General features: G+C 36.4%; 1 protein-coding gene across 3 annotated transcripts in view; it reads right to left on the bottom strand.

Annotated features, from left to right (window-relative positions):
- KEL (Kell metallo-endopeptidase (Kell blood group)) overlaps nucleotides 1-19,368 on the bottom strand; it is a 43,312-nt gene that overhangs the window by 11,208 nt on the left and 12,736 nt on the right. For 2 of the 3 annotated variants that reach the window (XR_009153839.1, XM_058172856.1), the window contains exons 4-9: nucleotides 17,547-17,671; nucleotides 9,344-9,490; nucleotides 8,055-8,120; nucleotides 2,770-2,958; nucleotides 1,520-1,665; nucleotides 473-596 (exon numbers count right to left, since the gene is read on the bottom strand). Coding sequence is in view for 2 of the 3 variants with exons in the window: in XM_058172856.1 (XP_058028839.1) it covers nucleotides 473-596; nucleotides 1,520-1,665; nucleotides 2,770-2,958; nucleotides 8,055-8,120; nucleotides 9,344-9,490; nucleotides 17,547-17,671 (797 nt within the window). In the remaining variant the exon portion in view is untranslated. The remainder of the gene's footprint in view (nucleotides 1-472; nucleotides 597-1,519; nucleotides 1,666-2,769; nucleotides 2,959-8,054; nucleotides 8,121-9,343; nucleotides 9,491-17,546; nucleotides 17,672-19,368) is intronic. The other variant, XM_058172857.1, reaches the window with a different exon arrangement.

The following is a 19,368-nucleotide window of genomic DNA, read 5'->3' as shown; positions in this document are numbered from 1 at the left end:
CAGAAGACTGTCCCTTTCTGCAGCTTCAATGGATGAGGCAGTATTCCTGAAGAAGCAATGATATTGCATCTGTGGCAATGGCCATCATTGCAGTCACGAGCCTATCTCAGGAAGAAGCATTTGCAAATCTGAAACATTACCAAGAAATAGAGAGCTTCACCAGGCCATCAACAGAAAGCTTTTGTCTAATTGTGGAACAACCCCAAAATGTAATTGTTATTAGTAGCATTTGTCCTATTTGGCTGGAAATCTACCACCAGACCATATTATTTTAAAAAAGAGAAAAAATATTCCTACCCTCTATCCCCAATTTAATATTCGGAGAGGAAGAATCCCAGGGAGCTTATTGATGAGTTATACATTTCTTTTCTTTCATGCGTTCTAGCACTCCCAAATTACAATGAAATTTGGATTAACGTTGTCTTGATTCTTAATGCCACAGAAAAAGAGAGTATAAGAAAAGCACTCTTACCATGTTCCCGGCCCTGCTATCCAGCATGTTTGCTAATTCTTGACGAGCTTTCTGGAATTGGCTGTCCAGGGCTGGCAAGAGTTTTTCAATTAGGCAAAGTATCATGTAGGTCTGCAATACATCTCTAAAATAAGAAAAAGGAAGGAACAAAATGTGATTTTTGTCCCTGTAATGGTATTGAACTTGAAAGGGTAGTTCAGATTTGAATTGTATTGTAAATTTGAGTCCTCAGCAGGAAGTTATCTTACCTATATTAAAATCCAAACTATTATACTTCTGAGTAATATATATATATATATATATATATATACTTGAAGGTGAAAATCCTAAAACTGCAGTGGGAATTGTCAGATTTGTAACTATGGCTATAAAAACAAGGTTTTTAGTTACAAATCAATGTTGGCATTTTAAATGCATTATGTAAAAACTATTATAGATTATACATAATGTATAATAGATTATGTACCTTAATAATATATAGATTATGTACCTTAATAATATATAGATTATGTACCTTAATAATTGTTTGGGGCACATTTAAGGCAAATATATATGGTTGTGTTATTGCCATCCCTTCATGGAAAAAGAAAACATCAGACAAAAAAGTGTTGTGGGGAAAAAGGTGAAATGACTTTTAAGTATGTACTGGTTAAGGACTGCAAGAAGGTGTTCTAGAGCAGGGGTCTCCAACCTTGGCAACTTTAAGCCTGGAGGACTTCAGCTCCCAGAATGCCCCAGCTTTGCTGGCTGGGGAATTCTGGGAGTTGAAGTCCGCCAGGCTTAAAGTTGCCAAGGTTGGAGACCCCTGTTCTAGAGTATACATGCAAGAAGGCCCACACATCAATTATGCAAAGTTCTATGAATACTAAACAGGAAAATTTCCTCTATGCATATGGTGCAGAATGTAACTGTGAACGTGAAGTAATCAATGTGGCCTCCTTTTTCAACTTCCATATATGCAGTCTGTTCAAAACAGATTCTCCAGGTTTTGCTTTCCTAAGATGTAGAAGTGAAGTTACAGCATTCCACAAACTAGCAATGTCTGACCTCCGGTTTTGCCACTGCCCAATAAGTTGTGACATTCCTTTCAAATAATCCATGTCATGCACAGCAATTGTTTGAGACATGTTCAGCTGCATGGGATGGAAAGTTGCCTGAAGGCATGACAGCCAATCAATAGCAGGAGCCTTTTCCTAAAAATAGAATTGGACAGATGAAATGATGAAATCTCACCAAGAAGAGACACAACAAAATGCTTGCTTGGAAATTGAAGGACATTCTAGTGTGAAGGCAGGGCAGAAAGGCAGAAAGAAGACACAGACATACACACACAAAACGTTCCTGAGAAATCAATAAAAAGACAATGCTATTATTTGGTGGAGGAAGCAAGTGGAAATAGGAAAAAGCCTGATTTTATGCATGATTTCGCATGATCATAATTCTCATGATTCCCATTTCAGTGGATATGGCATTGTGCCCTGAATAAAATAAGATTCTGGCAAGATAGACACACTGTTGGTATGTGATTTCTAAGCCTAGTAAATGAGAGAATGGCCTATACTGGAAAGTACTGTATTCTCTTCGAAGAAGTAGCTTCATGGACTTCAGATTTCAACTTCTTTTAGTGAAAATGGTTGTTGTGGCTCATCTGCTTATTTCCGGCTCCATATTGCCACAGTTTAGCCTTCTATTCTTTCAACTACAGCATTGCAATATACTCTGCAGGGGGGCAACGTTAAAGATGATCTGGAGGCTTCAATGGGTGCAGAATGTTACTATTAACAATAGGAACATTCAGTGAATCATTGGCATTTCAAATTCCCTTTGTGTATTAATTTTAGATCACCTTTAAAAAATAATGGGTCCTTTTAAATCAAGAAGAATTTTAAGTCCTCTTGGCACTAAAAAGTCATTTCATTATCCAGAATATCCTGGATTATTGTTTTTTGTAATTTTCCAAAACTGCATTTGGAATTTAGGCTTGCCCATTGTTTTAAACTTCTGGAATTTAGTTAAGACTAAGAATTTCTAGAAAATGTTTGATAGTGGTCATATTTTCTGGCCTTAGTAGAACTTAAATAATCCCTTGCTTTATTACTCTTATTATTTCTGTTACAAGATTTGTGACTATTTTGTATATATACCATGGACATTTTCCATTAATAGATAGATATTTTGATTTCACAGTAATGTTGCAGCCTTACTCTTAACCACTGAACCACTGACTTTTTTTATTGACCCAGCATTATATACTGTAAAGATCCAAAATACACATTTCTGGAAAACTGTATATAGACCTGTAGCTTCTCTATGGTAGTGTGGTGAAATAGCATCCTCTTCTCATGTCGCTTCTTCATGGGAGTAACAATCTTCTGGAGATTTGAGATAAAGGAGAATGCCAAGGAAATATAGGTAGAAGTAGAATCTGTATGTCCACCCATCAACTCTTCTAGCTTCTTCAGATACAAGTAATATGAACGTAAGACCTGCAAAATAAACCTTTCTTTCAACCAGAGTCAGTAGTTAAACTTGTTCTGAGCCATTTGCTCAGTTATGAGCTATCTAAAATAATTAAAAAATTATCCACATGCCTCATTCTTCTACTATTCATAAATACCTGTGAAGCTTCTCTTTAACTAATATATAAGGATTGGCCAGTAAATTTGAATCCAGAAGTACTGTATGCATTATATATATGCATACATCAGCGGCACATTTTCGAGACCCCCCACCCCAGGGTGGTACATGTATCCCGCTGTTATGCAAGTTTGCTCCTAGTTCAATGTGTTGATTATCATGTTTAAAGCCCTTCATGACATGGGACCAGATTATCTGAGGAATCATCTTCCTGCGATGGGATTGGCCCATTGCCTACTCTACTCTACTCTACTCTACCCTACTCACTATGGCAGAGACACCTTCTTTGATCCTGTCAGCCAAGGAATTTCAGCTGGTGAGTCAAAGAGCCTTCTCTGCCATTGACCTCACTCTCTGGAACAACTTGCCTCCAGAGAGGAAAACCATCTCCATCTTCCGGGCCTTCTGGAAGGGTCTTAAAACCTGCCTCTGCCAATTGGCTTGGGGCTCCAACGGGGGCATATTTTACTGGAAGTGGTTGATTGAGTGAGAGACAAAAGTCCATCCTTTACTGTCTGTGCTCCTGATTTTTAATCTTTTATTTTAGCAATTTCTAATTTCAATGCTTTTTAATGTTTTTATATTTAGGCTTTTAAGTTGACTTTGTATATAAATATACAAATAGAATGAAGACTATTGCTAACATAGTGTAAGCTGCCCTGAGTCTTCGGAGAAGGGCGGGATATAAATGCAAATAAATAAATAAATAAATAAAAATAAATTTTATGCCATTGTAAGCCACCCAGAGTTACTCTAGCTAGTAAGACAGGTAACATATAAATTTAATAAATAGTAACATGCCTGCATTATCAAAACCCACTGGAGTTTCTGTAGCTCATTCTTTCTGTCTTGCCAAATCCTTGTCAGCTTAAAGCAATTTACAATATTATTATAAAATAAGAAATAATAAAATAAAATAATAAAAACAAAATAATATGAAATATTATCTTTATTTAAAAAAAGGAGGTATATAAAAAACAAAAACAAAAGGGATTCTCTTATCCAGCATTTATTTATGAAGGCCTGGAAAAAGATGTCAGTCTTCCAAAAGTAAGGTTCTACATTTAGGCAAGGAAAACAAAATGCACAGGTACAGTATATATGGTACCTTGCTCAATAGTAACAACCATGAGAGGGATCTTGGAGTTCTAGTGGACAATCACTTAAATATGAGCCAGCAGTATGCTGCAGCGGCTAAAAAAGCCAACACAGTTCTAGGCTGCATAAAGAGAAGGATAGAATCAAGATCACGTGAAGTGTTAATATCACTTTATAATGTCTTGGTAAGGCCACACTTGGAATACTGCATCCAGTTTTGGTTGCCACGCTGTAAAAAAAGATGTTGAGCCTCTAGAAAAAGTGCAGAGAAGAACAACAAAGATGATTAGGGGACTGGAGGCTTAAAACATATAAAGAACAGTTGCTGGAACTGGGTATGTCTAGTCTGATGAAAAGGACTAGGGGTGACATGATAGAATAGAATAGAATAGAATTTTATTGGCCAAGTGTGATTGGACACACAAGGAATTTGTCTTGGTGCATATGCTCTCAGTGTACATAAAAGAAAAGATACGTTCATCAAGGTACAACATTTACAACACAATTGATGATAATATATCATTATAAATCATAAGGATTGCCAGCAACAAGTTATAGTCATACAGTCATAAGTGGAAAGAGATTGGTGATGGGAACTATGAAACGATTAATTAAATTAATTAAATTAAATTAATTACTGCAGATTCAGTAAATAGTCTGACAGTGTTGAGGGAATTATTTGTTTAGCAGAGTGATGGCCTTCGGGAAAAAACTGTTCTTGTGTCTAGTTGTTCTGGTGTGCAGTGCTCTATAGCGTCGTTTTGAGGGTAGGAGTTGAAACAGTTTATGTCCAGGATGCGAGGGGTCTGTAGATATTTTCACAGCCCTCTTCTTGATTCGTGCAGTATACAGGTCCTCAATGGAAGGCAAGTTGGTAGCAATTATTTTTTCTGCAGTTCTAATTATCCTCTGAAGTCTGTGTTTTTCTTGTTGGGTATCTATGGGGCTGCCACAAAGAAGAGGGAGTCGGGCTATTCTCCAAAGCACTTGAAGGCAGGACAAGAAGCAATGGGTAGAAACTAATCAAGGAGAGAAGCAGCCTAGAACAAAGGTGAAATTTTCTGACAACAATTAATCAGTGGAACAACTTGCCTCCAGAAGTTGTGAATGCTCCAACACTGGAAGTTTTTAAGAAGAGATTGGATAACCATTTGTCTGAAGTGGTGTAGGATATCCTGTCTAAGCAGGGGGTTGGACTAGAAGACCTCCAAGGTCCCTTCCAACTGTGTTATTCTATTCTATTCCAGAGACATAATAGTAGGCACCTCACAAATTTCAAAAGAGAAAGGATTCTAGAGTATAGGTGCCCCTACAAAGAAGGTCCATTTGGGAATAAGACAAGACAAATACCCTGTTAATCCTGTCTCATGCAACAGAACCTCCCTAGATGACCTTAGCAACTGACAGATCTGTAATGACGAAGGTATATTTTCAGTTGTTGTGGTCCCAAGCTGTTAAGTACTTTTCAAGTCAAAAATGAAAATCTGAACCTGGATTGGTAGCTAACTAGCAGCCAGTTCAAATGCTTTGGCTGTGGTATAACATGTGGATATGCAACTGCCTCTTGTGGCAACTTGGCTGTCAGATTATGTACCAACTGCAGTTTCCACATTAAGCACAATAGCAGCCCTATACAGCCCATACTAGAGGTCTAAATATGTGGTTTCCATTTCAAGAATTACCCTGTATTTAGTTGTCCTTTTTCAAGAAAGCATATCAACTAAAGTTGACAATAAGTTCTCTTAAAAAGAAATCACATGGCTATCAAAGACAATGATGCCTTTCAGAATCATCTGCCAAAAACATCTTCACTTTGCCAGGATTCAATCTAACAATTTAATTTATCCAGCCATCCTAGGACTACATCCAGACAGAGACTCGCCGGACTCAGATTCTATGGAATAGTAAGCCTTAGTGTCATTTGCATACTGAAAATACCAGAGCCAACATTTATGACAGCTACAGTTGAATATAAATGATAGATAGCACTGGAATAAAATGTCTATGGAGATTTTCAGTCATCCAGGTCATGGTTATCCCAAAGGTGCTTTTTCAAAAGGCAACTGGACTTTGCTTTTCCTTGAAGACATTTTGCTTCTCATCCAAGAAGCTTCTTAACTTCTGATTGAATGGTGGAGAATGGAGTACAAATCCTTCCATCCATCACCATTCAGTCAGAAGAAGCTTCTTGAATGAGAAGCAAAATGTCTTCAAGGAAAAACAGTGTAGTTGCCTTTTGAAAAAACACCTTTGGGATGGGAATAAAAGACTATTTACAAGATCCCACAACACAACTTTTGGAGAGCATGGGCACAGTCAGCAATTGCTGTTTTCTGAGATGATCACTGAATAAGGTAATATGGTCAAGTGAGCAAGACGTCTTATCATATCTATAGGCATCAGGAGGTACAAGATACAGTTCGGTAGATTTGAAATCAAAACTGTGTTCACATCAGCATGAAGATGAGCAATTTTGTCCTCAGTGCCTGCTAAATCTATCAAGCAAGTAATTGAAAGCTGTAAATTCAATTTATCTGAGGCAATGGCAATAAATTCTTTAATAATAATAAACCCACTTTTAAAAGATCTGCCGGACAGCTATTTAAAGATGTGAAGAAGTCTTCTTTACAACTTTTTATGCCACCCAACAAGCAGGAATGTGTGCACCACCATTGTAAATATCATGCCACTTATACTTTAGTTGTCTCCTGACCTGCTCCATGGCCAGAGATTTCAGGAGAAGTAGGGAGAAGTTTTTTTTTTTTAATCTACAATGTTGAATAAAACTATTTAGAGCAATTGCCTCAATATCTTTTGTTTTCCTCTTGTACAGTACAGATCAAAACATTCAAAGCAGTTGAATATACTTTTGTCCTATATACCGGTAGTTGATTAAAACAAGATTATTAGCTCTGGCTTCTGCAAAAACCTCAGAGCAACCAAGAATCCATTAGATTCCATCAGTTGTCAAAGGTGGATGCCCTTAAGGACTTCTTTTACTTTTTTTGATAGGGAATGACGTTCTGAGCATCATGTTGGAATAACTATTATCTTTTCCTCCAGTATCAAATTCATTCTACCCATATCCCGGGCCAGAATTAATGTGAGACCCTATAGTAAGACAGTTTAATGTCATAATTATAGTTTTGTCTAGTTATAGTTTTAGAATGATTCACAGTTAACATGGAAGGAATAAAGCCTCAGCTTCAGCATGAATTGAATTGTTGAATTTTTGTAGGCTCATTATCCTGAAGTTCTTTAATAGCACACTTCAGATCATCTCAGCTAATTCACTCAGGAAAGCTATTAGGATAGATAAACCAAGTTTCTTTGGAGTATCCCACTGATTCAATACCACATAAAGTCCATAGTATATTTCAATTTGAACAAGTTACCTGGTGATTAAGGTGATTACAATGGAGACTTCCAGTCCCCACCGGAGGTGGTATTCAGCTGGTTCAGACTGGTTCAGGCAAACCAGTAGCGGAAATAGCCACCCACCCGCTTGCCCCAGCTCTATGCTGTTCTGTTTAGGCACAGAACAGCCTTTTTGAGACCGGGCGCATGCACGGAATGCAGGTGTGCATGGGGAGAACCGGTAGTAACAAAATGTGAAACCTACCACTGAACTCCACCATGAGTTGAGGCCACTTTAAAACCAGAAACAAGCAATATCATCCATTTAAATTTCTCAGTACAATACTGTAACATACCTCATAGATGAATGAGACCTTGTGACCCACCTCACAATATATTCTCCGCTTCACATAACAAGCACAAAATGTAGAGACTGACTTGAGAAATGACTAAACCAGGAACAGTAAATTAATAATTTAACACAGTTTACCTGGGGATAATTCACATTTCTTTCAAAATAGTATTCTAGTGGCAACTCAAATTCTGGATGATCAATCTGAAAAAAGAAAACAAGGATAGATAGTAATAGCAGCTACATTATAAACAGGGTAACAATAATCCAAAAGTAATTGTAAGGAAAAGAAAGGAAAGAAGGAAAGAGGAAAAGAATGGAAGGAAGGAAGGAAGGAAGGAAGGAAGGAAGGAAGGAAGGAAGGAAGGAAGGAAGGAAGGAAGGAAGGAAGGTATTGAGAGAATACTGACTTCTGCAAAATTGCTGATAAGAAGAGAGCATTGCAAACAGAAGAGTTTACAATGTCAAGTTGTTATCAGCAATGGCACAAATTTGCATTAATTTTCCATGTGATAATCTATCAGATGTAAGCTGATATAGCAATTTTCAAAGAGGAAAATAATGCATTCTGAGTTGTTGCTGTTGATAATAAAGCATCTATTCTATCATGGATTTTGTTTGGAACCAATAAGCATTTCTAATTCCACTGGACAGAACAATGATGCCAATGCAAGTACTGTATCAGATCTATTGTATTCCTTAATGTATTCTTTCCTTAACTTAAAAAAAGATATGTAATCCTTCACACTCTATATCTCAGCATGAAAATTTACTGAATGTTGTAAACAGTGGAAGAGCTTAGTGCTCTCTCTCCCTCTCTCTTTCTTTTTCCTGACCCCCAAAAATTGCACTAAAGAAGCATGTTTTTTTTTAATTTGCATTTATATCCCACCCTTCTCCGAAGACTCAGAGCGGCTTACACTATGTTAGCAATAGTCTTCATCCATTTGTATATTATATACAAAGTCAACTTATTGCCCCCAACAATCTGGGTCCTCATTTTACCTACCTTATAAAGGATGGAAGGCTGAGTCAACCTTGGGCCTGGTGGGACTTGAACCTGCAGTAATTGCAAGCAGCTGTGTTAATAAAGACTGTCTTAGCAGTCTGAGCCACCAGAGGCCCCTGGTGTATTACTACTATATAGTAATACATGAAAATATATAAAAAACAAAAATACTCAAATTTCCATTGATTTTCTTTTGGGGGGGTCATCAAACCTGAATCCTGATATAACATAGAAAGGAAAGAGATTTATCATAATATGTGTTTTGAGCACTGCATGTTCATAGCCACACATGGTCATATTCTGTGTGCTAATTCCATTGTTCTGACTCTGCATAAGGTAACTTCATACAGGAAAATGCATATATTTGAATAAAACCTTTTCACTGCACTGCCTAAACGTTGCCTTCTAGTAGTCCTACCTGGATAATATTGGTGCTTGGATCAGATGAACTGGGTCTGACTTCTAATTTGAAGAATGGAAAAGTGTTGTATTTTTCCATGAGTATCTGAAGAGTTTGGTTAAAATCTGTTTGTTTCCAGGATCCGGTGATATTCCAACCACCAATCTGAACAAAGAAAATTTGAACATTGTTACTGTAGGAAGCCCCCTCCCTCAGAGAATGAAGTATTTTAGAAAATATTAAAAAAGGGGCAGAATATTATATTTCCCCAAAGGAGAAATGGAGAAAACATGTTCTTAAAAGCAACCCCAGTCTTCCTGCATAGTAAAACAGCCTCCAGCAGATACCTAAAATCTTTAGAGATGGATATTTTGTGTCCATTAAGAAAGACTGGGCCAATCTATTCACAAACAAAGCTCCAGCTGATGGGATTAAGAAAGACAGGACATGACTTTTAGGACATAATAGGATTAACCCAACCTCATTAGAATAGCAAGAAATAAAGTTCACTACATTGCACAACTCCTGGAGCATTTAAAACACAAAACCCCAAAGAACGTATAAAAGCCCACCTATCCCAACCCCAGTTTTTCAGCTGTCCCAGAACTGCATGTTGCTGTAGCTTCTGCTCATCAATAAACAGAGTCCTTCTTTCCAACCAGCCTCCATTTTATTTCCAGCACCTTTTTTCCAGATTGGAACCGCACTGGATTTTTCTTCCAGCATTACCAAGAAAAAAGGGTTATAAAATAGCTAAGTATGTATATGTTCTGAGTCAGAAAATGCTCAGTTCAAATTTGATTGCAGAAATGGACTCAACTAAGACTCCTTTTAAAATAAATGAAATCATCATCATCATCATCATCATCCAGCATAGTTATCTCATTTGCTGTGTATACTGTCATTTTGTGTAAATAAAATAATAATAAGCAGCACCATCACCACCATACGTAAGGACAGGTTTCATTCTTTTCTTTCCTCATTTGCCATCCTGATAAATGTCCTGCTACACTGCTTAGCTTAAAATAGTCATCCCTATAACGGGATGCATAGATTATCCTGAGGAAAAGAGAGAGGCAATGCTGCCTTGAAAGCCATAATTCAAGACAGAGACGAGCCCACAATTGTTTAACAGTCAAAGAAAGAAAAATAGGGAGGAGCTTCCCTAATGGGTCAAGCAGTTAAAAATGGCAGGCAGGAAGTTTGTACTTTCAAACTTGCAAGATTCTAAAAATGTAGCCTTATACCAAAGTAGATTTAGCTCATCTAGTTGTATTCCCCAGTCCACATGTCCTCATTAAAACTAATGCAAAATTTTGATCCCCCCCCCCGCAAATAAGGGCATTAGTATTTCTGTCAAGATTGTGTTATGAAAAGAAAGAGTTTCTTTTTTTTCTGCCAGAGCACTATCGTTTCACTCCACTATTATTTGAACTTATTGATGGACTTACAACCCTGCCTCAGATGATGAACCCCAACAGCACAATTTTCCTGTTCTCTCCTTTTTTAACACATTTCTTGTAGTTATATAGTACCCAATATAGACAGAAGAAACACTGAGTAAACAGAATTATAAAGTGAAAATGCTGACATCTAGATACCACCTAATATCATGGAGGAGGTAAGTCAGTAGAATAGTAAGACTTATCTGAAGCAACTTTTTGCCCATCTGAAAATGAAAAAATTATCAAAATGAATCATGGCCTTGATAAGATACTGCAGCATTCCATGTATCCTTCACTCACTTTACCTCAATAATCTTTGCAAAGAAACCTTCTAATGGAGGGATATTTACTGAGGGAAATATTATATAAGTAAAAATAAATTGACATGTTGCCCATAACTCTCAAAGCAAAAGGGTTTTTTAATCTCTAATACTTTTACCAAGTACTCTATAGATCTTTTAAAATCTGAATCTGCATTTCAAAGACCTTGAATAATTGTTTGAGTGATTAAGCTCTACTAAGTCAGTGTTGAATCTTAGTAAATCATATATATAAATTTCCTCCAGGATGATCAGTCCCCAAACTGGCCCTTCAAGCTTTCAGTGATGAATTCATTTTCCTATGTAATTGAATCCTCCCACTTTGCTGCTTGAAACTCTTCTGCTTCTTCCAAGTGAGAACTCTGGTTTGATTCATTTATTTGTTTTCTTAGCTGTCTCTAATATTATCAAGGGTCTTCTCTAGCAACAACGTTCAAAATCATCAATACTCTTTCTACCCTGTTTCTTCCCCAGAGGATCACAATGAAAGCTATTTCACACACATCATGGCGTCTAAATATCTTTACTCCCCCCATATTGTATGCTGGCCTGAAAAATGTCTTAATTGCTATAGCCTTACTCTGATACTCAATTTTAAAAGGCAGATGGTATCTATCACTTCAATGTCTTCATAATCAGTTTTAAAGCTCCTTGCAGTACATGTTGGTATCAGTTTGATTTTCTTTACATTTAATCATAGTCTCATGTTTTTCATGTGCTTCTTGACTTTCATTATTAGAGCTAACGAAATTATCTAAGTTATTAGATAATTTACATTTTCAGCTATCTGTATTCAAAAATAACAGAATAACAGAGTTGGAAGGGACCTAAGAGGTTTTCTAGCCTAACCCCCTGCTCAAGCAGGAGACCCTATACCAGGGGTCTCCAACCTTGGTCCCTTTAAGACTTGTGGACTTCAACTCCCAGAGTCCCTCAGCCAGCAAAGCTGGCTGAGGAACTCTGGGAATTGAAGTCCACAATTCTTAAAGGGACCAAGGTTGGAGACCCCTGCCCTATACTATTTCAGACAAGTGGTTGTCCAATCTCTTCTTAAAAACCTCCATTGGTGGAGCACCCACAACTTCTGAAGGCAAGTTGGTCCACTGATTAAATGTTCTAACTATCAGAACATTTTTCCTTATTTCTAGATTGATTCTCTCCTTGATTAGTTTCCATACATTGCTTCTTGTTCTTCCTTCAGATGCTTTGGAAAATAGGTTGACCTCCCCTCCACCCCCGTCTTCCACAGCTGTGAAAAATTCCACAGCTTGAGGCTGGCAAGGTGAAAGCTTTTCTATAGTCAATGAAGCACATATTGATTTTTGCCCCCTCTTCGGCTTTCTTTTCTATTCATTATGCTCCAGCAATAATAATCTCATGATTAAAAAACCAGTTTGAATTTCTGGCATCTCCTTCTCCATATAAGGAAAGAAATATAAGGAAATGATTGTTTCCATGTAAGGAAATAAATCTGTGTTGAATGATCATAAGCATTATTTTGCTATTATGTAGAAAGCTTCCTTTTTTTTTGTTTTGTTACTGGTATGTAGACAGACTCCTTTCAATCTGTTGCATAAAGATTTGTTGACATAGTTTCACTGGGACTTTTACTGATTCTTCTTCTGTTGCATGTTATATTTCTATAATTATTCCATAAGTTCTTATATTCTTCCAACTTGTTGAGCACAGGAGGGCCATTCTAACTTCATCTGCTAGTACTAGGGATTCTTGTAAACAGGAAATCATTTCTAAGGTATCAGTTACTTGGTGTCCTCCCACATACCATTTCAAAATTGGAAACTCCTTCTGACTTAGATATCTTTTGAAAAACTGTTCCAGTTTTTCTGTTATTGTTTCCATATCCATAACATTCTTACAGATGTTGTATTATTGCTTCTTGTCTCTTCTAGATGATCTGTAAAATACCTCCTTCCTGAAGTATTTGTCTTTCATGACTTTAGCTTCTCTTCTCTTCGTTGCAATTTCCTAGTTCTGACATCTAGTTTGCTTTTTCTGTTTTTTGGTCTTTGACAGGGTTTTCCCCCCACATCTATACTTAACGTTTTGTTTGATTTAATTCCATTGTTTCTCTATTAATGAGGTTCAAGATTTCAAAGTGATCATTGATGTTCTCACTGAAAATGGAGGCTGTATGCTGATATAGTAGAAATTAGTTGGCTTTGTTCTTCTGCTTTACTTGTAACTTGCACATTAATTGTTTCATATTTTTGCTATTATAAGGTATGAGGTTTTCTACTTTCTTGTACTGATTATAAACTTGATTTGATTTCTGTGTACTCCATCTTGTGTTGTCAATGTACACAGGTGTCATGAATAGGTTGTTTGAATAATATATTAGCAAAGAAAAAATCACTGGATTGGCAGAAACTGGTAAGTAATTCTCCTGCTTAATTTCTATTTTCAGAACAATACAATCCAAATTTTCTCTTCTGTTCTCTTACGTACATCTGCTCTTTATTGCTCTAGTCGCTCATTTGCTTAGTCCACCTCAGTTTTCCTTTGATAGAATATTTAATCCATTTATTTTGTTGTTACCAGAAAACCATTTCTGACTTCCTGTCCTGCATTGTTCCTTCTGCCTGTCTTCTTCTTGTTGTCACCCCCTTTCAGTTTGCTTCTTTGTTTGATTCTCTTCCCTTTGGAAAGTTGCTTCTGTTCCTGACTCCTGTTGCAATGCACCTTTATTTAATCTAATAATTTTGTTTTATCTTCTTAATAGTTGTTAGTCCCTTGCTCATCCAACTGCAGTATTTCTTCCATTAGTGCCATTAGCTTGCACTAGTTGCAAACATATCTCCCAATTGTTGCAAGTCACAGCAGCAAAGTCAGGTCCATTCACTTCCATTTCACCATAAATGGAAAAATAATTTATTTTCTATTTGTTACCTTCTCAGATGTCAAATGTATCATTAATTTGTATGAATTCCACTGCAAACTCCTATTGGTTCTTCCTGTTCACTTGATCAATGCTTATAGCTATATTGGCACCCAGAAAGTAATAAGAAAACCAAGGAGAAGTTCCTATGGGATGATTCATATATGCATTTTTCCCTGCCAGAAATTGCCTTATTTGAAGAATGGGAGCTGAATATGGAAGTTAAGATGACTTTTCTAGGGCCGAAAATATTGCCTTTAAGGAACTATGAAAACTCTGTAGTATTAGATCTGTAATTGGCCTATTACTAGTAATAAACAAACCTTTAAGAAAGGTTTAGAAAAAATAGATCTGGAAAGAACTTTATGTCCAAGGCTACGTCATCACAGTAATCTGTCCAACAACTAGCAACAAAAGAAAACAAATAATAAAAGTGACATAATGAACACAAAAGCCCACATTACACAAGAATTACTGTGTTCTGGAGGGATACTTCTTCACATCTGTGGAAAGTATTATTTTATTCATACTCAATTTTTATGAGTCAACAGATTAAAGTGGGTTTGTGTCAACCCCCACACACAAATATTATTTGAACCCACTTCATACTATACAAGTATATACAAGTACTGTATATACATAATATACAAGTATGCAAGTATGAGCAAAAGAGCTTCAATGCTGCCTTTTCTTTTGGCTGCAGGAACAAGCTACCCTGAGCAGAAAAGTGGCAAGATATGAAGCTGCTGTCATTCAACTCCTCTTCCTACAACAACTTTTTTTGCCATTCAAAATGTTTGTGATGTTCTGAACCCAGGGACAAAGGAGATGTGGGTTTATCCTTAATTAGACATATAGGCTTACCACTTTTTGTCAGCCTTGCAAGTTAGTCCAGACAAGAAGTGTGTCCAGATGAACTAATTCTACTTTGTTGTAAAGTTACACTAACAGAATCTTACCAGTGTGAAAGTAGATTTCTCCCCCATTGCCATTCAGTCTGAGAAATTAGGGAGAATTCCTTCTAAGATGTTTCCAACACCCACATTCCTGCGGTGGACTAATCTGCCTCTTATCCAACTATTTCTGTGGTTGTGGCTCTTCTCTCTGTCTCTCAAGGTCATTCTCACATATCATTACATCTTTAAATTTAAATCTTTCAAATTGAGTACATTTTTAAATTGGTGAATTCCAGCCATTAAGTTCCAAAAGTTGACATTTTAAAAAAGAGGAAAGTATATATCTAAGAATAGCAAGTAAGGGAGAAATCATGGCAATGAGAAATGAATCCAAGTAGATACAGAATTTAAGAAGCAACAGAAAATAAAGGCAGAAATATAGGCTGGGCAATATAAAATCCTTATATTTTAGATATATGTCAATAAGAAATAGGAATATCTGTTACATACAAAGAATTACTAAATGTGAAAGGGGAACTTAAATCAAGGAATAAGTTAAAGGAAGATGGAATTGAATTAGAGTGGTGGGTATATCTACAAATACAGTCTAAATTTATGAAGGATAAAAGAGGGCAGGATATAAAACTAGAATCATCAGAATTGGACAAAATTCTAAGTACAGAGGGAAAGGCCATTAAAAAATTGTATCGTTACTTATTGTGCTACAGAAAGTTAAAACGTTAAGTTTTTAAATCAGGAGAAATAACCCAGAATGAGAGGAGAGACAAGGTTTAATTGTGCAATTTGGAACAGATTCTGCTCATGCGGTAAGAAATCTGAACAATAAGCCACACCCATGATCGTATCTCTATATGTTTCTTACAGAAAGTAAAATAACAAAAAAAGAAGAAGTTGACATTTAGATTAAATGGTCAGTGTATAATAATGTCCATTTATGGAAAGTATCTTACACCACCTGATTCATCTGTCACTTTCGATGCCCACCTCTTTCAATATCATGTTACAGAAAGTAGCTGGTACACAGGTCACAAAGAATAATAGTTAGCAAGATTTCACATCTTCCCATTGGTTATTGCGACAGAACGCCTCTGCAAGATACTATTTTACTTCTGCTTATATGATAGGAAATTTCCTTTAAGCCTTATAAAGTATTCAACTTTTGTGGTATATTGGTACCCTTACTTTAGTGGGGTCTATTTCAATTGGAACAAGACATGATTGAAGAACAAGTTAAGGAGACTATGATAACCTGGAGTAGAAGTTTTGGGTACAGTATTGATTTGGATAATTGGCAGAATCTGTGGGGGGGGGGGGAAATCAAAATTACACTGGCAACCTCTTATAAAGAAAATCTGTATAAAATGTTTTACAGGAGGCACTTCCCACCCACAAGATTGGCAAGAATTAGCAAAAAATACTCTCCAATTTGTTGGAAATGTGAGGCAGATTTAGGGTCATATTATCCTATGTGGTGGGAGTGCCCAAAAGCAAAAACCTTTTGACAGCAAATAAATAGCTGGCTAGAAGAGATCCTAATGGTTAAAATAGAAGTTAAGCCAGAATTTTTCTTATTGGGTGTGATAGATGGCAAATACGACAAAAATGTAATCTATTTAACACTACATATACTAATCATACAAAGACGGGGTGGCTCAGGAGTTAAGACAGCTGAGCTTGTCGATCGAAAGGTCGGCAGTTCGGCGGTTCAATTCCCTAGTGCTGCTGTGTAACGGGGTGAGCTCCCGTTACTAGTCCCAGCTTCTGCCAACCTAGCAGTTTCGAAAGCACGTAAAAATGCAAGTAGAAAAAATAGGGACCACCTTTGGTGGGAAGGTAACAGCGTTCCATGCACCTTTGGTGTTGAGTCATGCCGGCCACATGACCACGGAGACGTCTTCGAACAGCGCTGGCTCTTTGGCTTTGAAACGGAGATGAGCACCGCCCCCCTAGAGTTGGCAACGACTAGCACGTGTGTGTGAGAGGAACCTTTACCTTTTATACTAACCACGGCAAGATTAGCATTTGCTCAAAAATGGAACCGTAAAGAAATACCATCAGAAGTAGTAATATATAAAATTTATAACTCTGCAGAGATGGACAGACTTACCTTAGAACTCAAAGATAAAAGCGAATCAAGGTACTATGAAGTCTGGAGTAAATTTTATAATTGGTTAGACAAGAGGAAGAATGCCAAAAACAAGGGACAGTGAATGTCTGGAAATGCATATATCAATGTGTATTGAACTTGTGAGTGTAACATAGGTTTATTGAATATGTGTAATGCCTTTTTATGAAGTAATACATTGTATACTTGATATGTAATGAAGTAGGAGATATGTAAATTTGTATATAGATCAAGGAATATACCACTTATTAATTTGACTTTGACACAAATGTTAAAAACCAGAGATGTCAGGCAATGTCCATTGTTTTTGTTTTTAAAAACCAATAAAATATTATTTTAAAAAAGAAAGAAAGAAATAGGAACATCATAACCAATCATCAATTATTTGAGTTTCTGGACCAGAAAGTAAAGGATCACACTTGTTATATTCAGTGCTAATATGAAGAAGATGGAACCTATAATAGAATACATTTATGCCTGGGCAAAATCAGACATCCACATTAATGTACAGTGATCACCTCATTTATGAGCTTCTTCAAAGGTTCAGCACCTTGAGCTTCAATCTGATCTGTATTCATGCAAGAGGTATAAAACCGCACAGCTTTCTCCTTTGCTGAGCTATTAGTCCCAAGTTGTGGTTCCTCTGAACAAGAGAAAGAGTTAAAATCAACAAAATCATTGGGAGAATATTTTTTTAAAAATGTGACACATCCCAAATTCCTTTCAATATGACAAGCTATAAAATGCAGAGTTAAACAAAGCTAAAATTCCTTCATTCTGATTATTATCAGAATGTTTTTCTATTCTATGTTTTCTATTTCAATATGTGCTTCTTCAGCATATTGAAGTATTTGTAATAAACTTTAAGAGAAAAGAAGAATCTGAATGAAACCAACACATTGGTTTGGCTGGCTAGCAGAAATAACCCTAAATTTAAATCATACTAAATTTAAATCATATTAAGTTTATTAAATCAAATCATATGAAGGTTATATCCATAAGTTCAACAGAGAACAGATGAGCATCTCCACATGCTTTGGCATTCATATGTCTGCTTTACTGCATTAGGACATAATGTACAATACTTTTACCCAACCACTTCTTTCAGTTGTGTTAGATTCCCATTGCCTTTTATTAGTCAGGGAATGGAGGTGATGACCCTTTCTCCACCCATGGAAGAGGTTCCATCTGTAGTATATTTCCACATTCAGAAATATAAGATGCCTTGATATCCAAGGCAGAAAAAAGTGTCAATTAAAATTAAGGTGATGAGGTATTTCAGGTTTCTTTTTCTTGAGGCTACTTATTTCAATGGAATGCATAAATAAAATTAGGAAAAAAAATAGAGCAAAGAAGGGCACAGCAAGAAAGAAGAATGCATGTGCAAAGAAGCACCACGAAGACATTATGGCTGCAGAAATCAAAGTTTGATCATCGAATTAATTTGGTTCCATTGTGTTTACATAATTATCTTTCTTTTGAATATGGCTAAAGATGACATATTGAATTCCTCCAAAAAGACCTCCAAAAATGTTATCTGATTATATTATGCTTGTACAGATGAAACTTTTGTATTAATTGGAAATTGATATGATACCATATGATACCATATGATACTATAAGTATGTTATTAAGTAATATACTTCTGGGAGAAAAATTATTTGGCTGGATTTAAAAACTCAGATGAGGGATCTATTTTGAGTTGTGATTGTCCCTGTTCTCTCTGAGGGGTGTTTGGTGCTCTCTGAGATTGGTTGTTTTCTTGCAGATGTTTCGTTATCCAAACTAGATAACAAGATAACATCATGAGATTTTGCCTAGTTTGGGTAATGAAACATCTACAAGAAAATAACCAAGCTCAGAGAGCATCAAGAACCCCTTATTTCAACCCTGAGTTACAGATATTCTTCTTTATTGGTCTGTTCTCTCTACATTCAAAAAGAGTATCAAATGGACTTTTCTGAATTTGACATTTGGAATTCTTTATGTTTTATGGGAGGTCTTTTCCCATTTGAAAGTTTTGGTTTTTATTGTATTTAATTTTTTTTATAAGGTTAGTGACTTGGCTATCATTTTTCTTTAGCAGAAAGGAGCAAGAGGGACAGAAACAGTAGAGATGTTAGATATGCAGAATTGAGAAAGGAAAAGTCAAGAAGAAAGTAGGCAACTAATAGAGGAGAATATATATTTCTTATACATAGGTAACTGGCAGAAATGTTATATGGAAACTATGGCTTACTAGGGTCCTTACAAATGGCTAAGAATGAGGGGACAGTACAATGCAAGGGGTTTCAAACCTGTTCATGCCACAGAACCTATTCCTTAAAATCATGATCATCT

Source organism: Ahaetulla prasina, chromosome 2 (assembly GCF_028640845.1).
Source record: "Ahaetulla prasina isolate Xishuangbanna chromosome 2, ASM2864084v1, whole genome shotgun sequence".
In the NCBI taxonomy this organism is placed as follows: Eukaryota; Metazoa; Chordata; class Lepidosauria; order Squamata; family Colubridae; genus Ahaetulla; species Ahaetulla prasina.
The sequence above is the reverse complement of the archived record's forward strand: the minus strand, read 5'-3'. Positions and strand labels throughout refer to the sequence as shown.